This window comes from Pungitius pungitius, chromosome 18 (genome assembly GCF_949316345.1).
Source record: "Pungitius pungitius chromosome 18, fPunPun2.1, whole genome shotgun sequence".
Lineage (NCBI taxonomy): Eukaryota > Metazoa > Chordata > Actinopteri > Perciformes > Gasterosteidae > Pungitius > Pungitius pungitius.
Window position 1 is genome coordinate 15,238,539 of NC_084917.1, and position 23,991 is coordinate 15,262,529.

Below are 23,991 nucleotides of genomic sequence, written 5' to 3' on the forward strand. Positions count from 1 at the left end.
TACTATGAAGCTTTTTTCTGGCGTTTGGGGCACAAACCAATTTAAATGAAATAACTGAACTGAGTGTGAGTTTACAGGCAGAAGATGATCCTGTGGCTTGTTTCAACAGATAAACTGAAGCACTAAGTGACTTTAGCTGAGCGTTGTTCTCTGAGCAGACAGTGAATAGCTCCATATTCATGCAGTCATAATTATAACAAAAAGAGCCAGAAATACTCGTTTTTCAACCCAAAACCTGTGAAATGATACATCATGTAATCTGTCAAATATAGTCTAAAATATTATATTATATAACTCTATTACAATTTTGTATTATAGAAAATCCAAAATGAACACATCCTATATATATTTCTGTCATACCGGAGTTGTTTTCATTTGATTTGATTGTATTTTTCTTCTGCTGTGTATTTCTGTAAAGCGATTGAATCTTGATAGTATCTTAGTCAATATTACTTAGACAACAGAGCGTGCTCTCTCTCTCTGTCTCGTCTTCTGGGTCAACCAATAGTCACATGTTTGTGCTGCAATGTCCAGATAATCTTGTGGTGCCTGAGGTGTAGAAGATGATGGTCGACGTCCAAGGTTGATTACCAGCTCTGGGTCTTGTCCAGAGTCCCCCCCCTCTTCCCCCCATTTTTCACAGGGCTTCATGATCTGAAGTCAACATTTACATTCCAAAGGCTCTACTTCGTTTTTAGGGCCTGGTCGACAAAGACAACACAATGGTTCCTACATTCAGGTTTGAGGCATTTCAAAAATATCCTATAGTGCAAACAATGTCCTTCATGTCTTGCTCATTTCAAGGAGAAAATGATGAGGTTTAACAACGATCTACAACCCTCCTCCACTGTGGTAGTAACAAATGATCTGTGTCATTGTCCTATTGAGTTTACCTCCACGAACAAGACCTACACCGTGCTCTGAAGTTACCAGCTGTGAGTCATGGTTTGTCCCTCAGACCCACAAAGAAAAGCCGCCATACAAGGAGGGCGGGTTTGTTCACTATTCCCTTTCTGTAGAGTAGACCACAGTGCGGCACGAATACTGAAGACTTAAACCTCTGTTTATAATATTCTAAAGAATTAAAGTTGATTAGTTATTGGCAATGACATTCTTGGTTTGCGCTCTGGTGCCCGTAAACATGAATCTTATGAAGCTATGGCATACATTTCAAGTAAAATAGAATAGAATCGTGTCAATAAGAGGAATATATATACGTTTGTATTTTTAAGCAGTGTGTTTTTCATTTTTCTTTGTCCTTGTGAGAGAAATTGCCCTGTGACAATGGATGGATTGATTTCTTATTTAAAGGCAACATTTAATTTGTTTGAATTGGAACCAAACCGTGTGCAGAGTGCAGTTAAACAGGTCCGTGTGTCTTTGCCTGTATTAACACACGCTCATTTCCTCCTCTGAGTAGAGTTGCTATTTACATGAACATGTGGAAGGGCTCCATGGTGATGTGAACTTCTCTGAAGAGGACTTATGGTCTGGATAGAACCTCCAACATTCTAAATGTGGTACACAGCCACAGCCATCATTCCCTATTTACCCAACAAACGCCTCATATGGCGTGAACATCAAAGACGTACGTTCTGGCCTGTTTGGAGTCTACTCATGCGAATCATGTTCTTTGCTTTTGTGAACGCACCATTACGCGCTCACTCAACATTTAATAGGGGACCTCAGTGAGTCCCTGAGGGTTGAGGGCAGAGCCAGATGAAACTCCGCTTGGTTCCATCTACGTTTCATAACCAGAGTAGAAATTAAAGTTCCACCTACAACCCTGGTGTTGGGGGCCGTGCACTATTCTCTACACTGATAAAGGAAACAAGTAAACAGTACAAGTACAAGAGAAGTTGTTTAATTATTTTAACTGATGACTACAGCCATGGCATGCATAGAAACACAACACAAACTAGTACTTCAAAACACTTCAAATATCAAAAGTATACAATACAATCAGCACTTTTCAAATAGTGGTGCAGCATTTACTTAGTGGAGTGGCATCCGATGACTTTTGGTTGTTTAAGTATCTTTAAGGGAACATGAAAACTTAAAACTGTCCTTTAACTTTTACCTCTTACCAATCAAACCAGTTTGTGGCTCTTAGATCCTAGAACATGGTTACACTCCTTTTCTTGCATTCATCCAATTTTGCTTTTCTGTGCTTTTTGGACAACTTTTAGAATCATTTAAATAAAAATAAAAAAAACAGTAAGTCTGTGGCTTAACTTATCAGCTAAAATATAGCATCAATAATTAAAAATAAAACCAAGCCATTATATAAATATATATTTAAAAAAAAATCATACTTGTTTTCTTAAAAGACAAGTGGGTCCATGAGTTTAGCTACTTGTTGCATGGTTTTAAAAAGAAAATCTGAACTACAAATACAAACGTGTTCAATTGTCTTGTTCTTTAGCTTTTACAGGTGAAAATACATCTACCAAAAACTGTGGCTTTAATGAGAAATAAAACCAGTTCTTTTTGGAGTGCACTACAAAACATAGAAAAATAGTTCTAGTATTAGAGTTGGCAGCAGAAGGGCTGGGCTCAGAGGAGGTGGAGACGGGTGCAGCTGGTTCACATGATGGAGCAGCCTCTCTTTGCAGTGCGAGGGTCTCCCTGCACAAACAGTCATGGTGCCATTTAAAACACAATGGTACTCAACACGCCGGCATCAAGGGTCTTATTCCATCTTCTATTCAGTTTGACAAAGCCACGCCTGTGTTCATATTCAGACACCAAGTTCACTCGCTATTCTGCTCGCAAATTGAATTCTATCAAAGACTGTTCTAAAGGGGCACGGGTTCATTGATCATTATTTACAGCGTGATGGCGAGATTAAAAAAAAAAATCGCTCGACTCCAGACCACAGATCTTGGTTGCCTAGTAACAGCACGTGCAACAGAAACGCAACCCACCCGGCTGGTGTTTTCCATGCAACATCTGTACTGAGCGAGTTGATGTTCTCACCTGCTGGTGGAACAGCTCTTCATCAGTGGCCTCCACGTCATTATCATCATCCTCGTCCTCCTCTATTGTCGTCCTGTATGTTGTGGTTCTCTTTGCTACCTCCTGCCACACAGACACACATTGTTGAGCATCCCACCGCCGCCAATAATACAATCCAACAGTAACATTCTGGACTACAGTCTGAAAAGAAATGTACTTTTCTGTGTGTGTGTGTGTGTGTGTGTGTGTGTGTGTGCTCACCTCTCCCTGAGGGTTTACCAGCGTCACCTGGACATCCACCCCTGAACCCCAGGAGGACCGGTTCTTCCACACCAGGTCTGTAGGAGGTTTGGAGCTCACGCCAGCATCAGACGCCCAAACCTGCACAATGTCATATTCATATTCAACACACTGTTGCCATGGCTACGGCCCCACTGTTTAACACCGAGCTGTTTTGAGACCAGCCGGCAGCTTAAAGACTGAAGCAAACATGACTCCTGAACAGAAAAGGATTGAAATTAAAGCGCAGACAGACTCTTACCGTGACTTTCTGGCCGGCCTTCAGGACATATTTGGGTGTGAACTTGTACGCCGCCGTGGCATTTCCAATAGTCTTAATCATCTCATAGCCGACCATCGCCTGGTCCTAAGACAGACACACATCCACACAATAAAGCAGTCAGTTTGCTATGTCAGATCTCCCAATAACAGCTGCATCTCCACTAGCATTACAAGTTGTCTCATCTGAACTCTTTCACACTCAAACTGTGACAGGGTCTGTGCTTGACTCGCATACAGTGGCTGTATGTAAAGGCGTCAAGAGGTCTTGTAGATCGTATAAACTCTGTATTATGAATTCAACATATGTAATACTTTACACATGACATCCACAATGTAATGTTCATCCTGGGAGAGGAGTTCTATCTCTTCCTTCTTTCATCGTTGTGAGGGAGTTTGTGTGTCAGGTCAGAGTTGGAGAACAAAGAATGTTGGAGTTTTACAGAAAGGAAAGTCCTGCTTGGCAACTGTTGTTGGCCTAGATAAAATAAGTTAAATATAAGGTTTATGATGTAGGACTGGTTATGATAAATGTTAGATATTAGATGATATCATGTAATCATTGAACGTATTGTTATAATAGGGTCCGATCAGGTGAGAAAGGAATTCCAGGTGTGGTCACCAGATGGAGCCAGAGGGAAGTTCCCCCCTGGGCTGGATGACAGCAGTGACTACAGTGGGTGAAGTGCAGCCAATCACATACGGCTGTAAAATGAAAGACCCCAGCGGGGAACCTTCAGAATGGAGATCCTCTATGTGACAAAATATTACACTAGCCATAGCGCAATTCACTTTGTAACTGGATCTGCTTCTGTTAGTTATATAAATCTTTTTGATTTTTAACTTCAAGCCATCTGATTCTTTGAGTGGCTGGAGGAGCAGTGGAAAGCTCTAGCTGGCCGAGGTGTTCTGGAGAACAGAAGAAGGAACATGCAGCACCCGTTAGCTCACCTCGTCCCCGCTGTTGAGGAGGCAGACGAACTTGCCGTCAGTGTCGATCTCGTCGATGCAGACGGGTCCGCTGGCCGAGGCGGCGTGAGAGATGGACACCGAGCTGCTGGCTTCCTGTTCCTCCACGTCAACGCGCTTCCTCTTCCCCTTAGTGGTCTGCACGCTGCGGCTGCTGGACGAAGCTCGAGACACTGTGACGCGAGCCGAAGGGCTGGGAGAGAGCTTCAGCCTGGGGGGGGGGGGTGGTGGGGGGGGCGGTTAGGTTCAGCACAGAGGGCGGAGGAGCGGCTTGCACACGGTCAGGCTGCTCACCTCTCTTCCTCTCCCTCCAGAAGTTTGCGGTAAGCGTTGATCTCCATGTCCAGCGCCAGCTTGACGTCCAGCAGCTGCTCGTAGTCGTTCAGCTGTTGCTGCATCTTGGCCTGGATCTCGGCCAGGTCGCGGTCTTTGTCGGCCAGCAGCTTGCGGCTCTTGTCTTTCTCCTGAGCCAACGAGCCTTCCAGCTCCACGATGCGATCGCGCCACCCACGAGTCTGAATGTAGAACAGCGTCCGAGTCAGAGCTTTATCATCATCAACAGAGCTTTGATGCCCTCTTCAGTGAAGATTGGTCCGATGAAAAAGAAAACCGTGCGGGTTCAAATAATGCATGCACAGTGTGCAGTTGTTTTTTAAATCTGCGGTCCAAATAAAAAGATTTGAATACCCTGATTGGCTTATTATTAGACCTTTCTCTGCACTTCCGTCATACATTTTCTCTTGTAGGACCTCATCGCATCAATGTGTTCTAATGTAATTCAAGACTTGCCCTGTAATGTCTCTCAAAAGCTTTACCGTAAAGGAACTTCAACTGCTCCGTGGTTGTAGTCGCCGTCATTTGGAACAGAATTACATCTTAAGATGTAAGCAAAGTGAAAATCGTATCTGGTGTATTTAGAAGGGTTTAAAAACGTGCTCTTTAGCAGTTACTTCCATGTAGAGCTGATAATTTCCTGCACATGCATGTGATATTTGGTGCAAAGTGAAGCATCCTTCAAAAACATAGTACAGGGGAGGCTTTGGTTTTTTAATAAAATAATCCTGTGATGGTTTGTGTTAATTGTACTAAAGTACCACATGTAAAGCACATAAGAGCGGGCTTAACTAGTGAAAGACTTAAGATTGTGATGTCACACATCATAGTGACACAAACAATCCAAATGCTGCCACAGCCTTGCTAGGAGATTCTGTTAAACTAAATAAACAGAGCGCCGACTCAGCCAGAAAACAAGCTGCATTCACTGAAGGGTAGGACGCAAGTTCTCATTAAGCGCTCACCTCCTTCTGCATTCCTGCCAGCTGGGCAGTGAGGCTGTCGATCCTCAGGCTGGACTCCCTGAGCTCCTCTCGGGCCATGTTGGCAGACGCTCCGTTCATCTCAGACTGCCGGTGCAAGTCCTCCAGCTGTGGACACACCGGGTGCTTTGAGAATCAACACAAACAGTTTCCTCCTCATCGCACCCTAAAAGAGGAACTGAGCGGTGTCAGTCACTTCCTGACATGCAGGATGTTTAGTAAGGCTTGTGTTGCCTTGCTGCTTATAGGCCAACTACGTTGGGAAAACACAAAAAGAACACAATAACCAGCATATTGTATTGGAGGATGATGTTAACATAGCGGACCAACTACAGGTGAGTGGATTTTTACATTTATCTCCACGTCTTCTGATCTTAAAGCTGGTTTTTGCCCTGTCATGTTTTACTAAAGGATGTTATGTGCAAATGCTTGTTGGGAAATCCGCACAAACTAAAATAAACTAAAGAGTAGTTACCAAACGGCACTTTTTGAAGTAGTAATTAGATAGCTTTGTTCACATGTTTGTGATGCTGGGCTTGAAGTTTGGTTGTATGTTAGTGAAGTTGCTCTGTAGTAAGATAGATAACACCATTTTTATTTTCCAATGCATGCTCTCGGTTTGCTGTTGAGTGTGCACGCACTTCTCAGTTTGTGCCCTTCACAGCAGCTCCTCTGTGAGCAGTGGAGAATTGTAAATGTAGAAACAAAAACAACTTTCTTGTGGGGTGGCAGGGTGTCCTAGCAGTACATTGGGATATTTTAGATGGTACAGTAGAGAACAGTCTCAATTCCACCTGCTGTGCACATGGAATGCATAATCATTTTCAATGCAGAAGGGGTGTGTGTATACCTTGGTGACATAGGTGCTCTCCATGTTGTCCTTGTAGAGCCTGATCTGCTCCTCATTCTGAGCCCTCATCTCAGTCAAGGCCTGACTCAGTTTATGTTCATACTCCACCTTGCGGCCAGAGTCCACCTCCACCAGCTGAGTCTCGTAGCGCTGCCGGGCCTCCTTCACTTCCTGTGAAAAACAAACAGACAGCATTCAGCTTAATGAAAAAGGGTAACATTTTTTTATTTTACACATACCAAAATATTCTATTTGTTGGCCTTTGAGTTTTAAAAACAAACTAGTCACTGCAGTCAAAAGAAAATGGAATTTGATTGAGTAGTACCCTGCATTAAGGATTGAGACCTTACATCGTACAAGTCAAACTTTGGATAACTCGGCCACGTCAGGACATACAACCCTCTACGCCGCAGCCTCAGTGACAGTCTCGTTTACTGGGTCTCGACAAGAATCCTCACCTCCTCTTGCATGCTCTTGCGGAAGATCATGTCCTCTGTCAGGCTCTGGCAACGGTTTTCCAAGTCGACGCGCAGCAGCATCTCATCTGCGAGGTGCTTCTTCGCATGGGCCAGCCCTGCATCCAGCTGACAACGCACAGGAACAACAGTCTCAATTTCTGGAACAACTCTCAAAGACCGGCCCAGGCAATTACCAATAAGTACACTCTTTAGGAGTCCTTTACTTAAAGTAACCAATACAAATATGTGCAGTACCTCCTGCTGCTGTTCCCTCAGGTCGGCCAGCGTCGCTTCCAGGCATCTGTTCTCAGACAGCGCTGTAGCCAGCAAGGCCTCTTTGGAGTTCAGCTGAGCGTCCAGGTCCTTCAGCCTGGCCTGCACTGCTGCTGCCTCAGAGTCCTTCTTCTGGTAGCTGGAAGGAGGATGCTAAGAGCATTAGCACTGTCTCAAGTACGCCCCGCCCCTCCCCAGTGTGCAATTCAAAAAAGAAAAACCATTTCAATAATTTCTTGTGTAATTTTTCTACACATGGCATTTCCACAAGTCCCCCCCCGCAAATACATCATCCCCCTGAGGTTGTAAACCTAGGGGAAACACTGGATGGTGTTTCCTTACCATTATAACAATCACACACACCTATCACACTAAAAATGTGTGGAATAGATTCCCATGCACGGCAGTTACAAACCGACACATGCACAAATAATGTCTAATTGTCAAATGTCTGTGTGGCGCTTGCATCTGGGGAACCGAGAGCACCAGCAGACTGACATTGCACCCCCCAAAGTTGGAAACCCTCCAGTATGTGTAAAACATTCCAGGTGATACCTTGTGAGGATGATTCAAAGAAAACCAGGAGTGTGCAAAGCCATCAAAGCAAAAGGGAGCGACTTTGAAGAGTCTAAAATGTTATAGTTTGTCAAGCATTTTTTGGATTACCACATAATTACATCATAGTTTTGGTTTCAATATTAATCTAAAATGTAGGAAAAAAACATGGAATATCAAGGTGTGTCTTGACGGCCACGCATGCATGAGAGAGAGTTAAGCTGCCTGTTAAAAGGAGCTCTGCTGGGACGGAGGCCGGTTTATTAGCTCATGGTATGCACGAGGGTGCCGATGGGCGGGTTGGATGGAAGTGGACAAACTATGAGAGGAATGCAGCAGAGCACACGCTAGCTTTACAGTTTCCTGAGAAACATCGGCAGGGCAAGCAAACAGGCTCTCAGTTCACAGGAACACTTCAGCAGGACCCCGCCAGTACAAATACTTGCATCTGCTGATTAAATTACACCCTCTATCAACATTATAGTTCAGTGAAGAGAGTTGGACCTTCCCCCCTTAATGATGACCTGAGACTCCCCTCGAACCACCGTCAGAAACTGATTCAAGACACGTGTCAGGAATCAAGATGAAGTGGACCAACAGGTTGTGTGAACCAGCCGAGGGGGGGGGGGGGGGGGGGGAGGGGGGTCCTGCCACCTGTGCTCCACTGTCAGAGGGCTTGAAAACACAGTGCTTTCTGTGTTCATGGGCACACTACAGCTGTGCTCAGGCTCAACTGCACTGGTGTGTACTATACATGTATCTGGGATTCAGCACACTGGAAAGGGTATGCATGCTTCATTCGTTCATCGATGACAGTGGCCATCACAGCTTGAGGGGAGGGGGAGACACTTTTTTTTGAGAATGCATTGAATCACAAAATGTGCAGGAGGAAAGCCGGCACTTAATCTATTCCATCACTTTAGTCAGCAGTTGACGCAGCTGTTACATTCTGTCTGATGTATTGGACTAAATAAACACAGGCACGATTATTCATAGGTGCTGTTCCCGATAACATCCACAAAACCAACATAAAATACTATTTGGATATCAAAACGCATTCGTGTGCCACTTTAATCAGAGCAAACAACTACTTATTCCGCAAAAATAAGTAACGCGTTTGGTCGACATACTACCAGGAGACCCTGAAGGCATCATGTCACCTTCAATGAACATTCTTGCTTTATCTGCCGATCGAATTAACCAGCAGGTCAATGTCCCCAACAACCTAAACAGATTGCTACCATTAGGCATCTGATCAAGAATTTATTCAACAAAATATGTGGTGATCATCATTCTGGAGCCGGTTTTACATATATTCTCAGTAACAAACAATGGTGTACGAGTGAGGTCATTTATTTCTCGATATGTATTTTATCCTAACCAATTCTTTAATGTGCAATGTATGCTACCGATCCACAAAGGTCTCATTACTGGCTGCAACCAAACGGCGGGGCAATAAAACCGCTGCAAAATATAAAGTAAATACATTTCATAACATAAAGTTTGAGTTCCGCGCTGCCCGGACCACCTCACGTGACGTTAACGTTACGTTAATGTGGCAAAGGTCGCTCGAAAATCAAAGTGAGGTGCAAAAAAAAAAGTTAGCGGTTACCATTTGAAGTCCCTGTCAGTGTTGGCCCGTACAACCGGCTAACAGAGGCGAGGGTTTACCTGTGGTGGAGCTGCTCATAGTCGGATTTGATCTTCCCCAGCTCGATCTGCAGCCAGGCCCGCTCCCGGGACGAGTCATCCAGACTCCTGCGCGCGTCGGCTAGCTCGCTCTCGTACAGCGACTTCAGGCTGCTCACCTCCCGGCTCTTCACGTCTTCCCTCTCGTTGATTTGCAGGTGGAGCACGTCGTTTTCCGACTCCAGACTACGGACTTTGTCGATGTAGACGGCCAAGCGGTCGTTGAGGTCCCGGAGCTGCTGTTTCTCCTGCAGGCGGGTGATCCGGTTCGGGCTCAGCGGAGTGCCGCTGCCGCACGTGCTCCTCTGGCCGGTCGGAGTTGCCGTTGCGGTGGCCATTGTGGAAGATTAAAAATATCCCACGGCAATCGAAGCAAACACAGATGTTACAGGGGGAATTATTTTTGATTAAAGCGCTTAACGACAACCGGAACGCCTGAAAAACTGTCGTGAGGGCAGGTCCCGTCTTTTCTTTTCGAATGAAAGAGGTTCGGCTTCCTAATATGGCGGCTCATTGGATATTTCACGTTGCGTACAACTGGCCAATGGCGAAGCTCGACGCAATGCGTTCTTTCAACTTTAACTTTTGGGTTCACTTGGAAAGGTGACCAACATATGCCGGAACTGTCCACAGTGGGCGGAGTCGGTTTACATTAACATTTCAAAACCCCGGATTCAGCGGTTGACCATTCATTGAATAATCCGAGTGTCCCGGTGGAGGAAACCAGCGCCTCCTTACTTATCTATTAACGGCTGCCCCGTGAAATTATTTTATTGTTTCAATTCTCCCTGTAGTGTTTCATATTGTTGGAAAGGCTAACAATCATTATAAAGTTATTATCATAGTGAAATATAGTAATTAAATGTACAATTATAATCCTAAATTGTTTTGTCCTGCTGTCCTGTTCACAAATCAGGAACATTTATTGCCAAAGTATGTTAGACAAGGAATTTGACATGGCGGTTGGTGCATGACGTTGGGCAGTAAGACAATGGACAACAAGACAAATAGCATAGTGCAAGAAAAATTTACAAAAAATTTACAATTTAGTGTGTGTAGGGTCACGACTCTCTAAAAAGGTCAACAAAAGAAAACAAACACTATTCTGCACAGAGAATAACTGAACTAAACATGAAATAGAAATATTTAACCTCTTTGATGTGAAGGCAGTGAGGTGGAGTTTCTAATGTTTGGTTGAATAGTGAAATTGCCTCGTACTAGGAACGTTATGTGCATTTTTGACAAGGTCATCCCTGTAGATGTGGGTTAAAGTTTTGCAAAAATGTATTTTTTGGCTAAATAAAATATACTGTTTTTTTTTTACAGAACTCACACACTAGTTTAATTAGGAATTATTCATATCGATTTTTTAACACTATCGGGCTATGGGATATGATCCTTATGTTACATTTTCTGAAAATATTTGATTTTTAGGTGATTGTGTGGTAAGTGGAGTGATTTAACATCTGGAATATTTTGCAGTACTAGTGTTCACAAAATTACAAACATAATTTAACAACACAATATTAGCACCTTTATAGATGAGAAAAGAGTTTGAGTTTGAAAGTGAATCACATCAAACGCATTCAGGCTGCAGGATCTCAGCGGTCATTCTGTCTTAGTTTACTAAGACAGTTTACTGCTAGTATGAGAAACTTCAATGAATTAGAATATCATCGAAGTTCATTTTCTCTTCACTCTTATTAAACACTATCACATTTCTTCATAGAACGATGTGTTTTAGCATAGAGTATATTTTGTATTTAAAAGAAACCCTGATTTTAGCCTGAGACTTGCTATTTTACCAACATTAAACTTGCCTGTAAATAAAAATAGTTTGAAAGTTCACCTCTCCTCTCCTCTGAAAAAAAACATAACGAACCTAGATTCAGTGTATTCTCTGGGTGAAAATCCCAGAGTGGCGTTGTCACCATTGTGACTGGGCGCACATACGCTAAGTTATTCAGTGTTTTTCCAAATCTCTGAAATCGAAATTTCATCTATACTCTATCCGCCTCTACAAGTTCATGTGGAATAAATGTAGCGTTGATACCAACCAGCATTAAAAAGTATTTACTTTATTCGTGTAAAAAGGCACATTTAAGAGAAGCCAAATACGCAGAAGAACAATTACAAACAGTGTTTAGGCGTCTGTGTGAGGGACCTCTGGTACTGATAGTGTTTTAACTGCCAGACTATGGTCTCCTTTTTATCCAATCACAGGTTACTATTATCATCCTGTTGCAAGTACTCCTGGGTAAACGTGTTGTTACCCAACGAGTGAATACATACAACAAATATTTGAAATACAACCAGCCAGAATCAATAAATGCTTAAAACTGAATAGATTAAATCTATAACATGATGTCATACCGTTTTAGCTATGTCCCAGTTGCACACTATACACTGATTCTGGAAGGATTTAGTGGATTGACAATCGGGAAAATGACTAAACTAAATACAGTGGGGAGAATAAGTATTTGATCACCTAGCAACCAATAAGAATTGTGGCTCTCACAGACCTGTTAGTTTGTCTTTAGGAAGGCCTCCTGGTCTCCACTCATTACCTCAAGTAACTGCACCTGTTTGAACTGGTCAGCTGTGTGAAAGACATCTGTCCACACGCTCAAACAGACTCCAACCTCTCCTGCACGGCCATGACCACCGTAGCTGGAGTCTATCAAATACTTGTTCTCCCCACTGTATATAAAGACTTCACCTCAGTGTGGGGATCTGAACCGGGCAAGAGAGACTACTTCCATTCTTCAGTAGAGGAAACCATTTGGACCGCATCAAACATTTCAGCACAAGTGCTTCATATTGAGTCCATGCTTTAAAGAGCTTTGTGTCCATGGCCCCAAAAATCTAAATCAAATGTAAATAACATTATACTATAAGTTTGTAAATCAAATTGGCATTTATCAAATCACCACACAGAAAACAATGTTATAAAAGTTAATAGGGGCCCCAGCAGCTTTTTTTTTTACATCAAGGTGGCCACAGCTGAAGGTTTTCTCAAATAAAAAACGAGTAGAAGTTGTTTACGTAAAGAATAAGATTGTTAAAATTACATTTTGGACCAGCTAAAAAAAGAGACATTATGCTCATTTTAGGTTTCTAATAAATGTTGACTGGTTTTAAAACCATCTCTCTAAATATACCTGTAATCACTATTTGCAGCACTCTGTTGGGGCTTATCTCTTTGAGCCAAACAAGTCTGTCTGGTGTGATGAACTGGTTCCCAATGTGGTCCAGCTGCTGCTAATTGACCAACCTTAAGCCATCCCCATCTCTATGGTCTGTTTCACTCTAAATGGGACATCCATTTACTAAATGAACATCAGGTTGTACTGAAGGAAACTTGAAACTAGAGAAACTCATGGTTACAATGTTTACTGAATAAGCATCATTTTCCCATGGACTTCTAAACAGAGGAGTCACCCCCTGGTGGTCAGAAGAAAGAATGCAGCTTTAAAATACCAACCTTTGGCTTCATTCTTCAGCACACATAAGACATGTTCTGTGGAGTTGGTAAAATACAAAATGTGGAAAAATAATTTAGGTAGATGTTTACTCCTGCTGTTGGATAAGGAGAAAAGGTCAGCAGGCAAAGCGATCTAGTGCCACAGCTAACAGTATTTCATTCTCTTTTCCTCGCTCTAAACAAAGGGTAAGGTTGTTGATATTAATATACACAAAATGATGAAGTAATAAGGAGAGTGATGAAATGATTAGTCTGTTTCAGTGAAGCTTAATATCTGAAGGCCTTATGCCTGCTGGCATGTTGGGATGTGAGCAGAAACGTTAACAACTTCCAATGAAATGTGCATTTGGCTTTGCCCCAGAAGGACAGGTGGAGGATGCATCGGAAGACACACGGAACCCTGCCATCCCATTCCTCCCAGTATGTGACCGACACTGCGACCGCTCGGCCTCACACAGTCCTGGGGGGTAGCTTCCGTTTGTAGATTCCAGCCAGAGCTTTGGCAGCGCTCTGGATCATTTGCCGCTGGGTCATACCCGTCACGGCATGGTGCCAGTCCGTCCTGTTGACGTTGGGCACGCTGCGCTCCAGAACCTCGCCCACCGTAACAATGAGACCCGACCAGCGCAGGCTGTAGTCTGGAGGCGTCAGGGACTGAGCCTGCACCGCAGAGGAAACAAACTGTGAGGCTGATGTCAATGACCAAACAAAGCTGCAGCTACAGTGGTCCCACTACACAAGTTCACCATCGGGACAACGCTGAGGGGAAACAATTGACAAGAAATGTCTGAATAAAGGAAAGTGCTACTGATTGTGGCAATTAAGTTATTTTTGTTGAAAATATGTCCTTATTGCAGGCAATCTGAGTTCCCCAAAGAACACTATTAATATGACAAGGGGTAATCAGAATGAAACCGGGTGCAATCTGTACCTGTTGGACGTGATCCAGAGCCAGAGGAGTTGCCTGAGTGAAGACCTCAAGGCGAAGGCTGTGACCAGGGTCCTCCAGGATCAGACAGCCAATGTCAAACCACCTTGAAACAACAAGTTTTGGAAATTCACTACTTTTAATAGTCTGCATTCATTTTCATTTCCTCCCTCTGAAGCTATTTTAGAAATGGACAATTCAGGCGCTTCGCGTTGCTGGGAACACGTTCTTTTCTCGCTTTACCACAGAGTATGAACTTAGCTTCAGGGACGTAGTGTGAATAACTACACCTGTAGATGCCCATGTTGTGAGTCTAAAATCAGTAGTTCCTCGTGGATCCGGTGACATCACAGGGACGTCAGTGGAGACCAGAAAGAACTACCGACCCATAAACATAATTTCCATGTTTGTAAAAGTGTGCAGGTGTTATATTAACACATTTTGTTTATAGCGACTTAACATAATAAGAACAAATTATACAAAATAATAAGAACAAAATTGATGTTAATAAGAAAAAAAGAACGTTACTGACTTTACAAAAACAGGGAGGGGAGGATGGGGGCTCACAGCAGCCAGAGAGAAAGTGAGACCAAAACTAACCATTAGAATCCCCCCCTCGCGGTTTGGATCACTTGGGAACCGCGGATCGACCACTATTTTGTTTAATAGTGTTTTACTGCTGATCATGATTCTTTTATAGTAACAGGTCACTAAACTACAAAATGCTTTTCTTACTGAAAATGCATTGAAATGCTGAAAGCTAAAAGCAGAAATTAATTTCTAAAAATTGCTGATCATACAGAAATGAGAAAATACCAGCGACGTATTTTTAGTGATAGTAGATGTGGTACTGGTAGTACTAGCAGTAGAAGTAATAGTAGTTTTAGTATCAATAGCAGGAGAAATACTAGTATTAATAGCATTGTCACTAGTAATAATAGTAGTACTTGTTAGTAGTAATTTGAATATTTATAGCAGGGTCTTCCAAGTGTGCTCATGGCTATCATTAATGTGCTTTAAGCAGACTTGAATTCATTATAAGCATGTTCATAAATAATGCATTATAGAAGTGTGTGTGTGTGTGTGTGTGTGTGTCAGAGGTTTTGTTCTTACTTGTCAGGAAAGAGCTCTGCAATGAAGTTTTCCAAAGAGACCACTGGTTGCTTCTCATGGATCACACCGGCTCGCCGCAGGCTGTCGATGCGCTCCTGAGCCCCCTGTACACACACACACACACACGCACACACACGACTAGAATCTGCTGCTACTTGGAACTGAACTACGAGTTACAAATAAGCTCAAATAGAACAGAGTAGGTCTTAGATGTTGTTAAGGGTGAACAAACGGGGGGCATGACCTGTAAATGCTTAAAGACGTGAGAAGGAGCGACATTTAGTGACTCTCAAACCGCCAAACATCTTATTATTGTAAACATTCACAAGTGTCAGGTAGCCCAACAGCAGCACCTTATTCTGTGTTGCAACTGAAACTGGAAGTTTAGAGCACAAACATCGATTAAGGAAAATCAAATAGCAACACCTGTTGATTTTGATTATCAAATTTCTAGTTCCAGTTTCTCCAACATGTCAGACACATTAGAGAAAGCTTGGCCCGTTTTGGACCGCCTCAGGGGGAAGAGTAACGTGACTGAAGTGTTTTTGCTCTGTTGTGAATGTACTGGAAAGGACGTATTGAGAAGCAGGTGGGAGAAACAGGAGGGGACGGACCTTGACGCCGGCGGCGTAGCCCACAGGCTGAGGGGCGATGTTGGACTGACCGGGCTCTCCGGTGACCAAGGCCATCCCAAATACCTCCTGGAAGGCGTCTCTGACTGCCTCCACATTGACCTCCTTGTCGGAAGTCACCACTATGTCGATGTCCCCGCCAGACTCTGGAGGGCAACCACACAAACGTTGGTCCGCTTGTTTCATTCAGGGACAAAGCCGTGGAGAAGAGACAGGGGGCCGACTCACTGATATAGGGAGCCATGCCCGGATCCAGAGTGGTGATCATGGACTCCACTGAGTGCTTGGTTCTGTCCAGGACCGTCTTCACCACCGTGTTACCTGCTACTCCCTGAGGACACGCACACAAAACAAACAACATGGTGGTCAGAGGACTGTGCATGGCCCGACTAATGAGACGTCTCATGTACTACTACAACAACACAATCATTCAGAGCAATTAACCACGTTAACTTTTTGACCTTTTCTTACCTCAGCATGTTTTGGCCTCTGCTCTGAAAATGGCACAGCCATAATAAAGTGAAATTACTCTCTAACTACTATGTCTATCTTTAGTCAGGATAAGGGGGAACTCTTCATATGTTACCGGTGAAAAAAAATAATTCTAACACACAATGAGAATGTGAAGTTTCACACTGAGTACTAGTGCAGGAGGCTTTTGTGAATAACAGGAGTCAGAATCTGGATTGAAGACCAGCTGTGCTTGGCCATTTCACGCCTTTCAACCACTTCTTCGAGGCGTCTGATCACATTGACTCCAACTAAACCCACGTTAATCGGCCCCTTTAATCATATTGTACGCACAAAGTGATACCTTCTGATGTATGGAAGTAAATCTGTGCCATCGGGGGTTGAAATAAAAAGGTGATTGAATTTCTAGCACTGAATATTTATGCATTGAAATTATCTACCTGAATGTTTTTCAACATTAAAACACTGCAAAAAAATTCAACCTAAAAAAAATGAACAGAAATCATGGTTACAATATTCAACCCAAAAAATGTCAACCTTGAGACACCAACATCCGGGACACTAAGGAAGAGCAATCGATTCTAGATTCAAGATCAGGAGCGTGCGTCAAGCTAAAGGAGCGAGCACCCAAAACACCTTCGGCTTCGGATTGTAGCCATGTCCAATAATAACGGGGCTTTAACTCTTCTTTATGCCATCAGTGTGGCAATGTATGAAGAAATACATAAAAGAACATATAATGTTCACCCTGAACCAAACCGTTTGCTTGCCACTGACGATATACAACTTTATTACAAGTATACAAATCAGCTTAAATCCTATAAGCTTGGTTGGCCGGCGGTGTAGCGCAGCCACTTTGCGACACAACGTTATTTTGCTCGAAACGGTTCGCATCCAGGTTGTGGCGAACTTTTAATAAATGTTCTTTTATGTATTTCTTCATACGTGGCAGTGACGTAGTGCTCACTTATACAATCGTAATCGCTGCAATGGATATGGGATGCATTTTTGAACATTTTCAGAACAATATGTTTGCAAATGTGTGACGACTCAAGTGACGGAGGCAGACAACACCTGCCTGCCGGGGGGAAACAAACACGCACCCGTAGCCAAACCAGTAGGTTCAAAAACCAGTAGGCACGTAACACCGGGGGAAAACAAACACGCACCCGTAGCCAAACCAGTAGTTCAAAAACCAGTAGTTCAAAAACCAGTAGGTCCAAAAACCAGTAGGCACGTAACACCATCACTGAAAATGGGTTCTCGTTTCAGACTTTACGAGCAAATACAGGATCCCTTTGAGATAAATTCTAAAGCCTCGCATTAAGACGTACATCCCTTTATGTAAGACTCTGCGCTACTTGCAGGTCGCTGTGTTGTGCCAGATCCTCAATAAAGTTTACCCATGGTCATGAAGACTCATTTAACGTTACGTGGACTTTGAATGTCGCTTAATACCCAACTGAGATCGGCTTGTGCCGCTGTGAAAAAGGATCCTTCCACCGACGCTACTGCGGTTATTCCTGCATGTCCTGTCGGGTTTATGCGTCTGCACGCTCCGCTAAAGCCGCTGCCCCCCCCCCCCACTACGATACAGCGGCTCATGTGCCTCTTCAAGCGCGTTCCTGGATTCAAAACTCCGCCAATCACTCCTAACAGCTTGTCGAAGGATCTCAGCATCATTAAATGAATTCAAAACTAGAAGAAGAGGCGTATTGTGAGCGGCTGTACGCTCCCGTTTAACTTCCGCTTAGTTCATGTCCAACACAGTCTGTTAATGTACAAATGTCAGCTGTCTATTACGGAATCTTACAGACACAAACCACACTGATGGACATGGCGACAATCCGAAGCCGAAGGTGTTTTGGGTGCTCGCTCCTTTAGCTTGACGCACGCTCCTGATCTTGAATCTAGAATCGATTGCTCGTCCTTAGTGTCCCGGATGTTGGTGTCTCACGGCTAAATCTTTTGGGCTGAATATTGTAACCTGAATATTTTAACCGTTTTTTTTTTTAGGTTGAATTTTTTTCAGTGTTTTAATGTTGAAAAACATTCAGGTACATAATTTCAATGCATAAATATTCAGTGCTAGAAATTCAATCACCTTTTTATTTCAACGCCCGATGGCACAGATTTACTTCCATACTCATGTCTTTCATGAAGCCAGCAATGTCATGTATTCTACGTCTGCAAAGAGCCATTTGGAGCGGTATTACCTTGAAAAAGCCCCAGATGCCTCCTCCTGGGTTGGTGTGTTCGGGACCCCTGGGGTCTTCCTGCTCCATTGGGAAAGTGATGGGAGATCCTGTATCTAATCCTCCTGTCATTGCTGGCTGCTGCACCATGGGGTCTGGCACTATACCTGAAAGGCATCATTTTTTATTTATTTTTACCAAAGCAAATATAAATAAATAAATATTTTTGTAATTTGGATTTACCAACTAAACTAGCTTAACTGGGAATCTTGCTTCATCGGTGTTACAGAAAAAGACAAGCTCTTACCTGGCATGGCGGTAGGACCGGAGAAGGTTGGCATTAATGGAGTCTGTGGCGTTCGGCCTGCATGACCGCGCGTTATGTCATATCCTGCACTCATGGAGAAGGTGGACATGGGCGGGCCGGAGGGAGGGGCCAACAGAGGAGGTGGTCCAACGGAGGCGGCCAGGTGTGGCAAAGAGTGGGAGGCGGAAGGGGGGAAAGGGGAGGTGGAGGTAGAGGGAGGGAAGGGGGAGGTGGAGGTGGAGGGAGGGAAGGGGGAGGTGGAAGGGGCCAACAGAGGAGGAGGTCCAACGGAGGCGGCCAGGTGTGGCAAAGAGTGGGAGGTGGAAGGAGGGAAGGGGGAGTTGGAAGGAGGATAGGGAGAGCTGCTTGTGAAAGGGGAGGCGGGGGTAGAGAGAGGGGGCATGGGGGAAGACAGCGAGGGGTGTGTGGGAGGGGGGGTGCTGAAAGCAGGCCGGGAGGGAACAGGGGTGAGACTGGTGGAGGGCGAACCGATGGAGCAGATGCCAGGCAGGGACGGAGTGCCGGACAGACCTGGAACACAAGGTCACACAGTCTCACTGGGTAGGTCAGGCTGTCCTTGTTTATGCTAAATTCTTTAAGCTTTAATAATAATAATAATAATAATAGTGTAGAGATTTGGACAGATGCTAATTGTCAGTATCTGTGTTCAATAATCAATCATTGTTCAAGCCAACATCAATTGGAGTCATTTTTTTAATAGAAAACAATATATGGAAATGAGCAATACAAGTGGGTGAAGTTTACTTGTATTTTTATGAGATGTATATTCCTTTAAATTATAACATTATCACTTGGAATGTTTGTATGTATTGCATTGCAGCAAAAACCACACAGTTTTAGAAGATTGATTAGTCTGAGATTTAACACGAGATAATATTCAATCAAATGGATGTCACGGTTTGTCCAGCTCGCTCATGGATCTTACCGATGGTCATTGGCGGGGCGCTGACCGTCGCTGCCAGAGTCAGAGGCGGTACAGGGCTCGCAGGAGGGGTCGTCTCTATCCCACTTTCTTCCATCATCTTCTCTGCGTATACCTACAATGCAATGATCAGGATCGCCATCAGCTTTACTGCCACGTAGATTTCACGTGCAGAGATCGGCGTCGTTGTATTGGTGCATACCATTGGAAATATTAATTAGTACGTACGTACAATGATAAAGACAATAATAGAAGAGATCGAAATACACAGAGGAGACGAAATTTTACTACATAATTGCGTGTCATTTATTTTAATAGAGAATGAAAACGTTCTGCAGGACGAATAAGGGGGGCTTGAATTATGAAGCAAATAGTTGCTTCTTCTAAACGATACAGCAGGTCACATTTAACGTTGGTGCCGACTCCGAGACCGATCATCTCTACACAACCACGGCACTCCGGTTCCCGGTGCAACCGGAACCAACTTTTTGTTTAGCGTCTCTGCATCGCTTCATACGTCCGGTCGAACGGAGACGGACTACAGGTGTCGCCTCCGCGCGTATCTGACCCGGTGTTAGAAACAATGCCATCTCCAACTGTTTTCACTCAATTCATCGTTAGCTAGGACGCGCTTCGGCTCTGACGTCACACGTGCACAAACACACCTCGTCTTGAGCGGGAGGGAGACGTGGGAACGACGTGTAACGTCACAGTTGTGTGTAATTCTCCAGCAGTGAGAAGCGCTGAACACCTCGCGTCTCTTTTAACAACCAGGGGAAGCATATGTTGCCCACTCACCTGCTAGCAAAAGTAGCTCCGCACTTCGCCGAACAAACCAACGACCCTATTTGATGACGTCATGTGTTGCCACGTCTGCTCGACATTTGACTCCTCCCATGACCGGGAGAGCCCGGGCCGGTGCTCCTTAAAGGGCCAGGCTACTTTCGGACGCGACAGCTCCCAAACCACGTGACCCCTGGCGGTTGCGAGACGGCCGTGTGTCGGGCTGTGGATGCAGATCTTCTGTCAGTTCGTCTTGATTGACGTTGGATGGAGGAGGAGTCCTGAGTACAATGATGGAAGATTTATAGTGAGTTATAATAAGTTGAAAATAAATACATAAGGTAACGTTTTACCACCAAATACATCCACACACGTACACAAACGCACGCACACACTTGTTTCAGTTTACCTTTACTTTAAAGCTCCACCCTGTGTTCAGTGACAGAACTGCATGTGTAAATGCACCTCGTGTTTACCTCAAAGATCAAACAAAACAAACTACATTATGGCTCCAACCCACCGGCCCCGAATTACTTTGACAAATTATACTATGACATTTTTGACATGCTATATTATGATGTTTTGAAAACAATGATCAAGATAGACCATCTATGGCATACTGTTGTCACCTACTTTACTAAAAAAATAGCTGACATACGCTCCTCCTTCTCCAACCCACCTCCTTCCAACTGTATCCCACAGACTGCACCTCTATCGCCCTCGTTTCCCTGTTTCACACCCCTGTCTCCTAACAAAGTTCTTACCTTGGTAACCTCTGCCCGTCCCACCACCATACTTGACAACCTTGAGACCTCAGAAATAGGGACTTATTCAAAAGGACCCTGGGGGGTTGCTAGTGTGACAGAGTGGCTCTGTCCACTTCAATCCACCTGTCTAGTGGGTTGGTCTAACTCAGGTGGATTGCCACCTATGCACCTCCGATCACGGTGGGGTAACCAGCTGCAAACAATTATTCCCCGTCGTTGTGATCACAGGGCGGGGCCCTTGAGAGTATATGTATGAGCGCATCTACCTTTACTGCGTCTTTCTTACGGCTTCTCGGGGGTACAATGTTGGCTTGGGGGTTCCTGTGCGACTCACCTGGTTGTGGCGTTTGTGCCGTGTGGAATCAAGAATCAACAGGCTGCTTTGAGCAGGCGTGCGTGACTCTCAGTCTGCATGGGACGTATGTCTCCTCCGTAGCAACCAGATATTCAAATGTTTTTTTAAAGCAAAATAAAACGTCATTTTTGATCGAACTGATTACACAAGGAGAGTAAGAGTTCAGCGGTTAACGTAAGGACGTTTTTCATCAGATTGGTAAAAATGAAATTCATTTAAAGTTATGTTTCCCAGACTGAGGACATTCCCCTTTGGCGGGAGTGTGTCCTGAAAGCCATCGAGAAGATGGAGATTACCTGATCATCTTGTAAGTTTTATCAGTAATTTGGATGACGGCACACCTTGTCAAAGGGACACACTTAAAAACAACCTGGATTTATAATAACGCTAGTTGCATGTTGGACCTAATGTAATGGATATCGGAACAATACAATACACACCCAATTTGATCCCTCTCTGTGCTTGTTGCGGTGTGTGGTGACACTCATCCCAGAAATAGTCGGCACATTCACACCAACCAAAATTGGTGCACAATGCACATTGTCAAGGTTCTGGGTGCATTTATTTGTAATGTTACTACACAGGGTCATAATAGATTACGCCTACTGGGCTGAACCTGGACCAAATCCACAAAGTGATGTATTTTGCATCTTTCAGTGATCTTTAGTTATGATTATTTTGCCATTGTCTTAAATAATTGTGACTCCCCAGTAAACTGTTTTACATTAACAGAGGTTGTGGATTTTCATTTTGTGTCCTGATTAAAATGAGGAATTTGCCTAATTCGTAAGACTCTTATCACTGAGTGCTACATTGTAGCACTCGGGCCAGTGATAAGAGTGTTCCATACCTAGTGCATAATTAATGACAGTGCAAAGTGATGCCAATTTGATTTGGTCTTTTTTGTGTACCCATCTGTAGGACTCTAGAGCAGATGATGCTCGGAGGGACCTGGAGCACAGCACTATGGCAGTGTTTGTCATTCAGAAAGAGGGAAGAACTGCAGGAGCCACCTGAAGACATTGGCCTCGTTATTGAGGCCATGGAGTTGTTGCCTCAACTCAACCGTTGCATCAGCTCTTGCCCTGCTTCTAGGGTTGATATATGCTCTCAACCTCTCCTACCAAAAAACACTTTATTTCACTTTTGAAGTGCTCCAGAAGATTATCATGGAGCTTGAGCAGCAAAAGATGTCCCCCAAGGTCCATAATCTGTATGGCAGACTTCCAGCCCAATAAATAGTGTTTAGATATTGGGCATTTCAGAATTTAGCCTCTTTGGCTGTTGGGCCTTTGTTAGTTCCAAGAGCAAATCAACAATGTTTAATATTAAAAGACAAACATTTTTCACAATTTGTCTTTAAAGAAGTTTTTTATTGTATACAAATGCTTCCTTTTATTTGTGGGGTAAAAGGTTAAGTTCTAAAAAATCATTGCGAAGAAAGCTGTGATAATTTAAAGAAGGCCAAATGTGGCTTGGCATGGTTATGCATTTTGCGCATATGTATTTTCCTAAAACACTGAACAAATGTGTATTTACATTTACGCAAGACATTTTGAAAAAACATCAGATTTGAGTCTTTTTTTCTTAAAATTGTATTGTAAGGACAGGTATTTTATTTATATTGAACAAAGTACAATTTTTCACAATGGTTAATACAAAAATTTGCTTCCATGAAACCATCTTTTTAGCTTGTAAAGGGGCAGTATTTTACTTTTGGGTCAAGTAAATATGAGTTGGAAAAACTAAACTTTAGGTTAACTTGTTTGAATTTCTAGTTAAAGTAATGCAAACCATCACATTAAACATCTGACAAAGCAATTGTGTTAATATAACTTGTTAACCTAATTAATTTGTGTGTTACCAATTGAAACGATTCAATTAAGTTGGTCCAACTCTTCCACCCGAACTGTCGTGAAATCACGTTTTGAAGGTGTAACACATTTCTTTGGGGGAAAACGCGGCATAAAAGCATTAGATGGGCTATGAAGTTTATTTCATTTTGTAAAAAAAGTCATTCATGTCCAATAAAATACACATAAAAACATTATGGTTATTGTTTACAGTATTTGTTTTAACTGTTCTATCAACAACTAAGCAGCATTAAGATTTAACTCATTATGTCTATCAAAAGATGGCGCACATGATGAAATTTGACTTGAAATATTGAAACTAGGCCAGACATTTCTGTGATTCTAAGTGCTCAGTATGTTGAGGCGAGGCACAGAGTTAAACAGCCATCTCTAATAGATGCCCTCTTCACTTCAGAGTTGAGCTCAATAAAGGCTGTTTGAAAACCCACCACAGGTAACTAAGGAAGGGCACACTTTTACAATTGTGGTCAAAAAACCATTTGAATCCTCTGTCAACAATGAATTAAATAAAGT

At 43.4% G+C, this 23,991-nt stretch overlaps 2 protein-coding genes and 1 long non-coding RNA gene across 4 annotated transcripts; 1 reads left to right on the forward strand and 2 right to left on the reverse strand.

The window, feature by feature from the left end:
* Nucleotides 1–1,842: 1,842 nt before the first annotated feature.
* lmnb1 (lamin B1) lies at nt 1,843–10,127 on the reverse strand. The gene is made up of 11 exons (XM_037484453.2): nt 9,609–10,127; nt 7,365–7,521; nt 7,110–7,235; nt 6,652–6,822; nt 5,784–5,909; nt 4,780–5,000; nt 4,468–4,696; nt 3,500–3,604; nt 3,220–3,339; nt 2,980–3,081; nt 1,843–2,628 (listed from the first exon to the last, which is right to left on the reverse strand). Exons 1-11 carry the CDS (start codon nt 9,962–9,964, stop codon nt 2,587–2,589), a joined length of 1,755 nt encoding a protein of 584 aa, XP_037340350.1. The 5' UTR covers nt 9,965–10,127; the 3' UTR covers nt 1,843–2,586.
* A 1,556-nt stretch (nt 10,128–11,683) lies between these two features.
* On the reverse strand, nt 11,684–20,732 carry prrc1 (proline-rich coiled-coil 1). 2 transcript variants are annotated; one of them, XM_037484454.2, is made up of 9 exons: nt 20,498–20,732; nt 19,703–19,814; nt 18,757–19,287; nt 18,471–18,616; nt 16,012–16,114; nt 15,766–15,929; nt 15,152–15,255; nt 14,042–14,144; nt 11,684–13,770 (listed from the first exon to the last, which is right to left on the reverse strand). In XM_037484454.2, exons 2-9 carry the CDS (start codon nt 19,797–19,799, stop codon nt 13,561–13,563), a joined length of 1,458 nt encoding a protein of 485 aa, XP_037340351.1. In that variant the 5' UTR covers nt 19,800–19,814; nt 20,498–20,732; the 3' UTR covers nt 11,684–13,560. The 2 variants fall into 2 exon arrangements, with proteins under 2 accessions (XP_037340351.1, XP_037340352.1); XM_037484455.2 differs by lacking the exon at nt 20,498–20,732 and adding an exon at nt 20,365–20,485.
* A 795-nt stretch (nt 20,733–21,527) lies between these two features.
* On the forward strand, nt 21,528–22,907 carry LOC119226885 (uncharacterized). Its single transcript, XR_005121290.2, has 3 exons — nt 21,528–21,758; nt 21,839–21,911; nt 22,526–22,907. It is a non-coding gene; the product is annotated as an uncharacterized LOC119226885 (long non-coding RNA).
* Nucleotides 22,908–23,991: the final 1,084 nt, after the last annotated feature.

What these genes read in the sequence shown, in the direction of transcription:
- lmnb1 (XM_037484453.2), bottom strand. Translation starts at nt 9,964, where the DNA reads ATGGCCACCGCAACGGCAACTCCGACCGGCCAGAGGAGCACGTGCGGC. An exon ending in TGGCAGGAATGCAGAAGGAG is followed by an intron (nt 5,001 to 5,783) that starts GTGAGCGCTTAA and finishes TTCTACATTCAG; the next exon opens with ACTCGTGGGTGGCGCGATCG. An exon ending in TCCTCAACAGCGGGGACGAG is followed by an intron (nt 3,605 to 4,467) that starts GTGAGCTAACGG and finishes TGTCTGTCTTAG; the next exon opens with GACCAGGCGATGGTCGGCTA.
- prrc1 (XM_037484454.2), bottom strand. Translation starts at nt 19,799, where the DNA reads ATGATGGAAGAAAGTGGGATAGAGACGACCCCTCCTGCGAGCCCTGTA. An exon ending in CGGTCCTACCGCCATGCCAG is followed by an intron (nt 18,617 to 18,756) that starts GTAAGAGCTTGT and finishes GATGCCTTTCAG; the next exon opens with GTATAGTGCCAGACCCCATG. An exon ending in CTCTGGATCACGTCCAACAG is followed by an intron (nt 13,771 to 14,041) that starts GTACAGATTGCA and finishes TCTGCGGTGCAG; the next exon opens with GCTCAGTCCCTGACGCCTCC.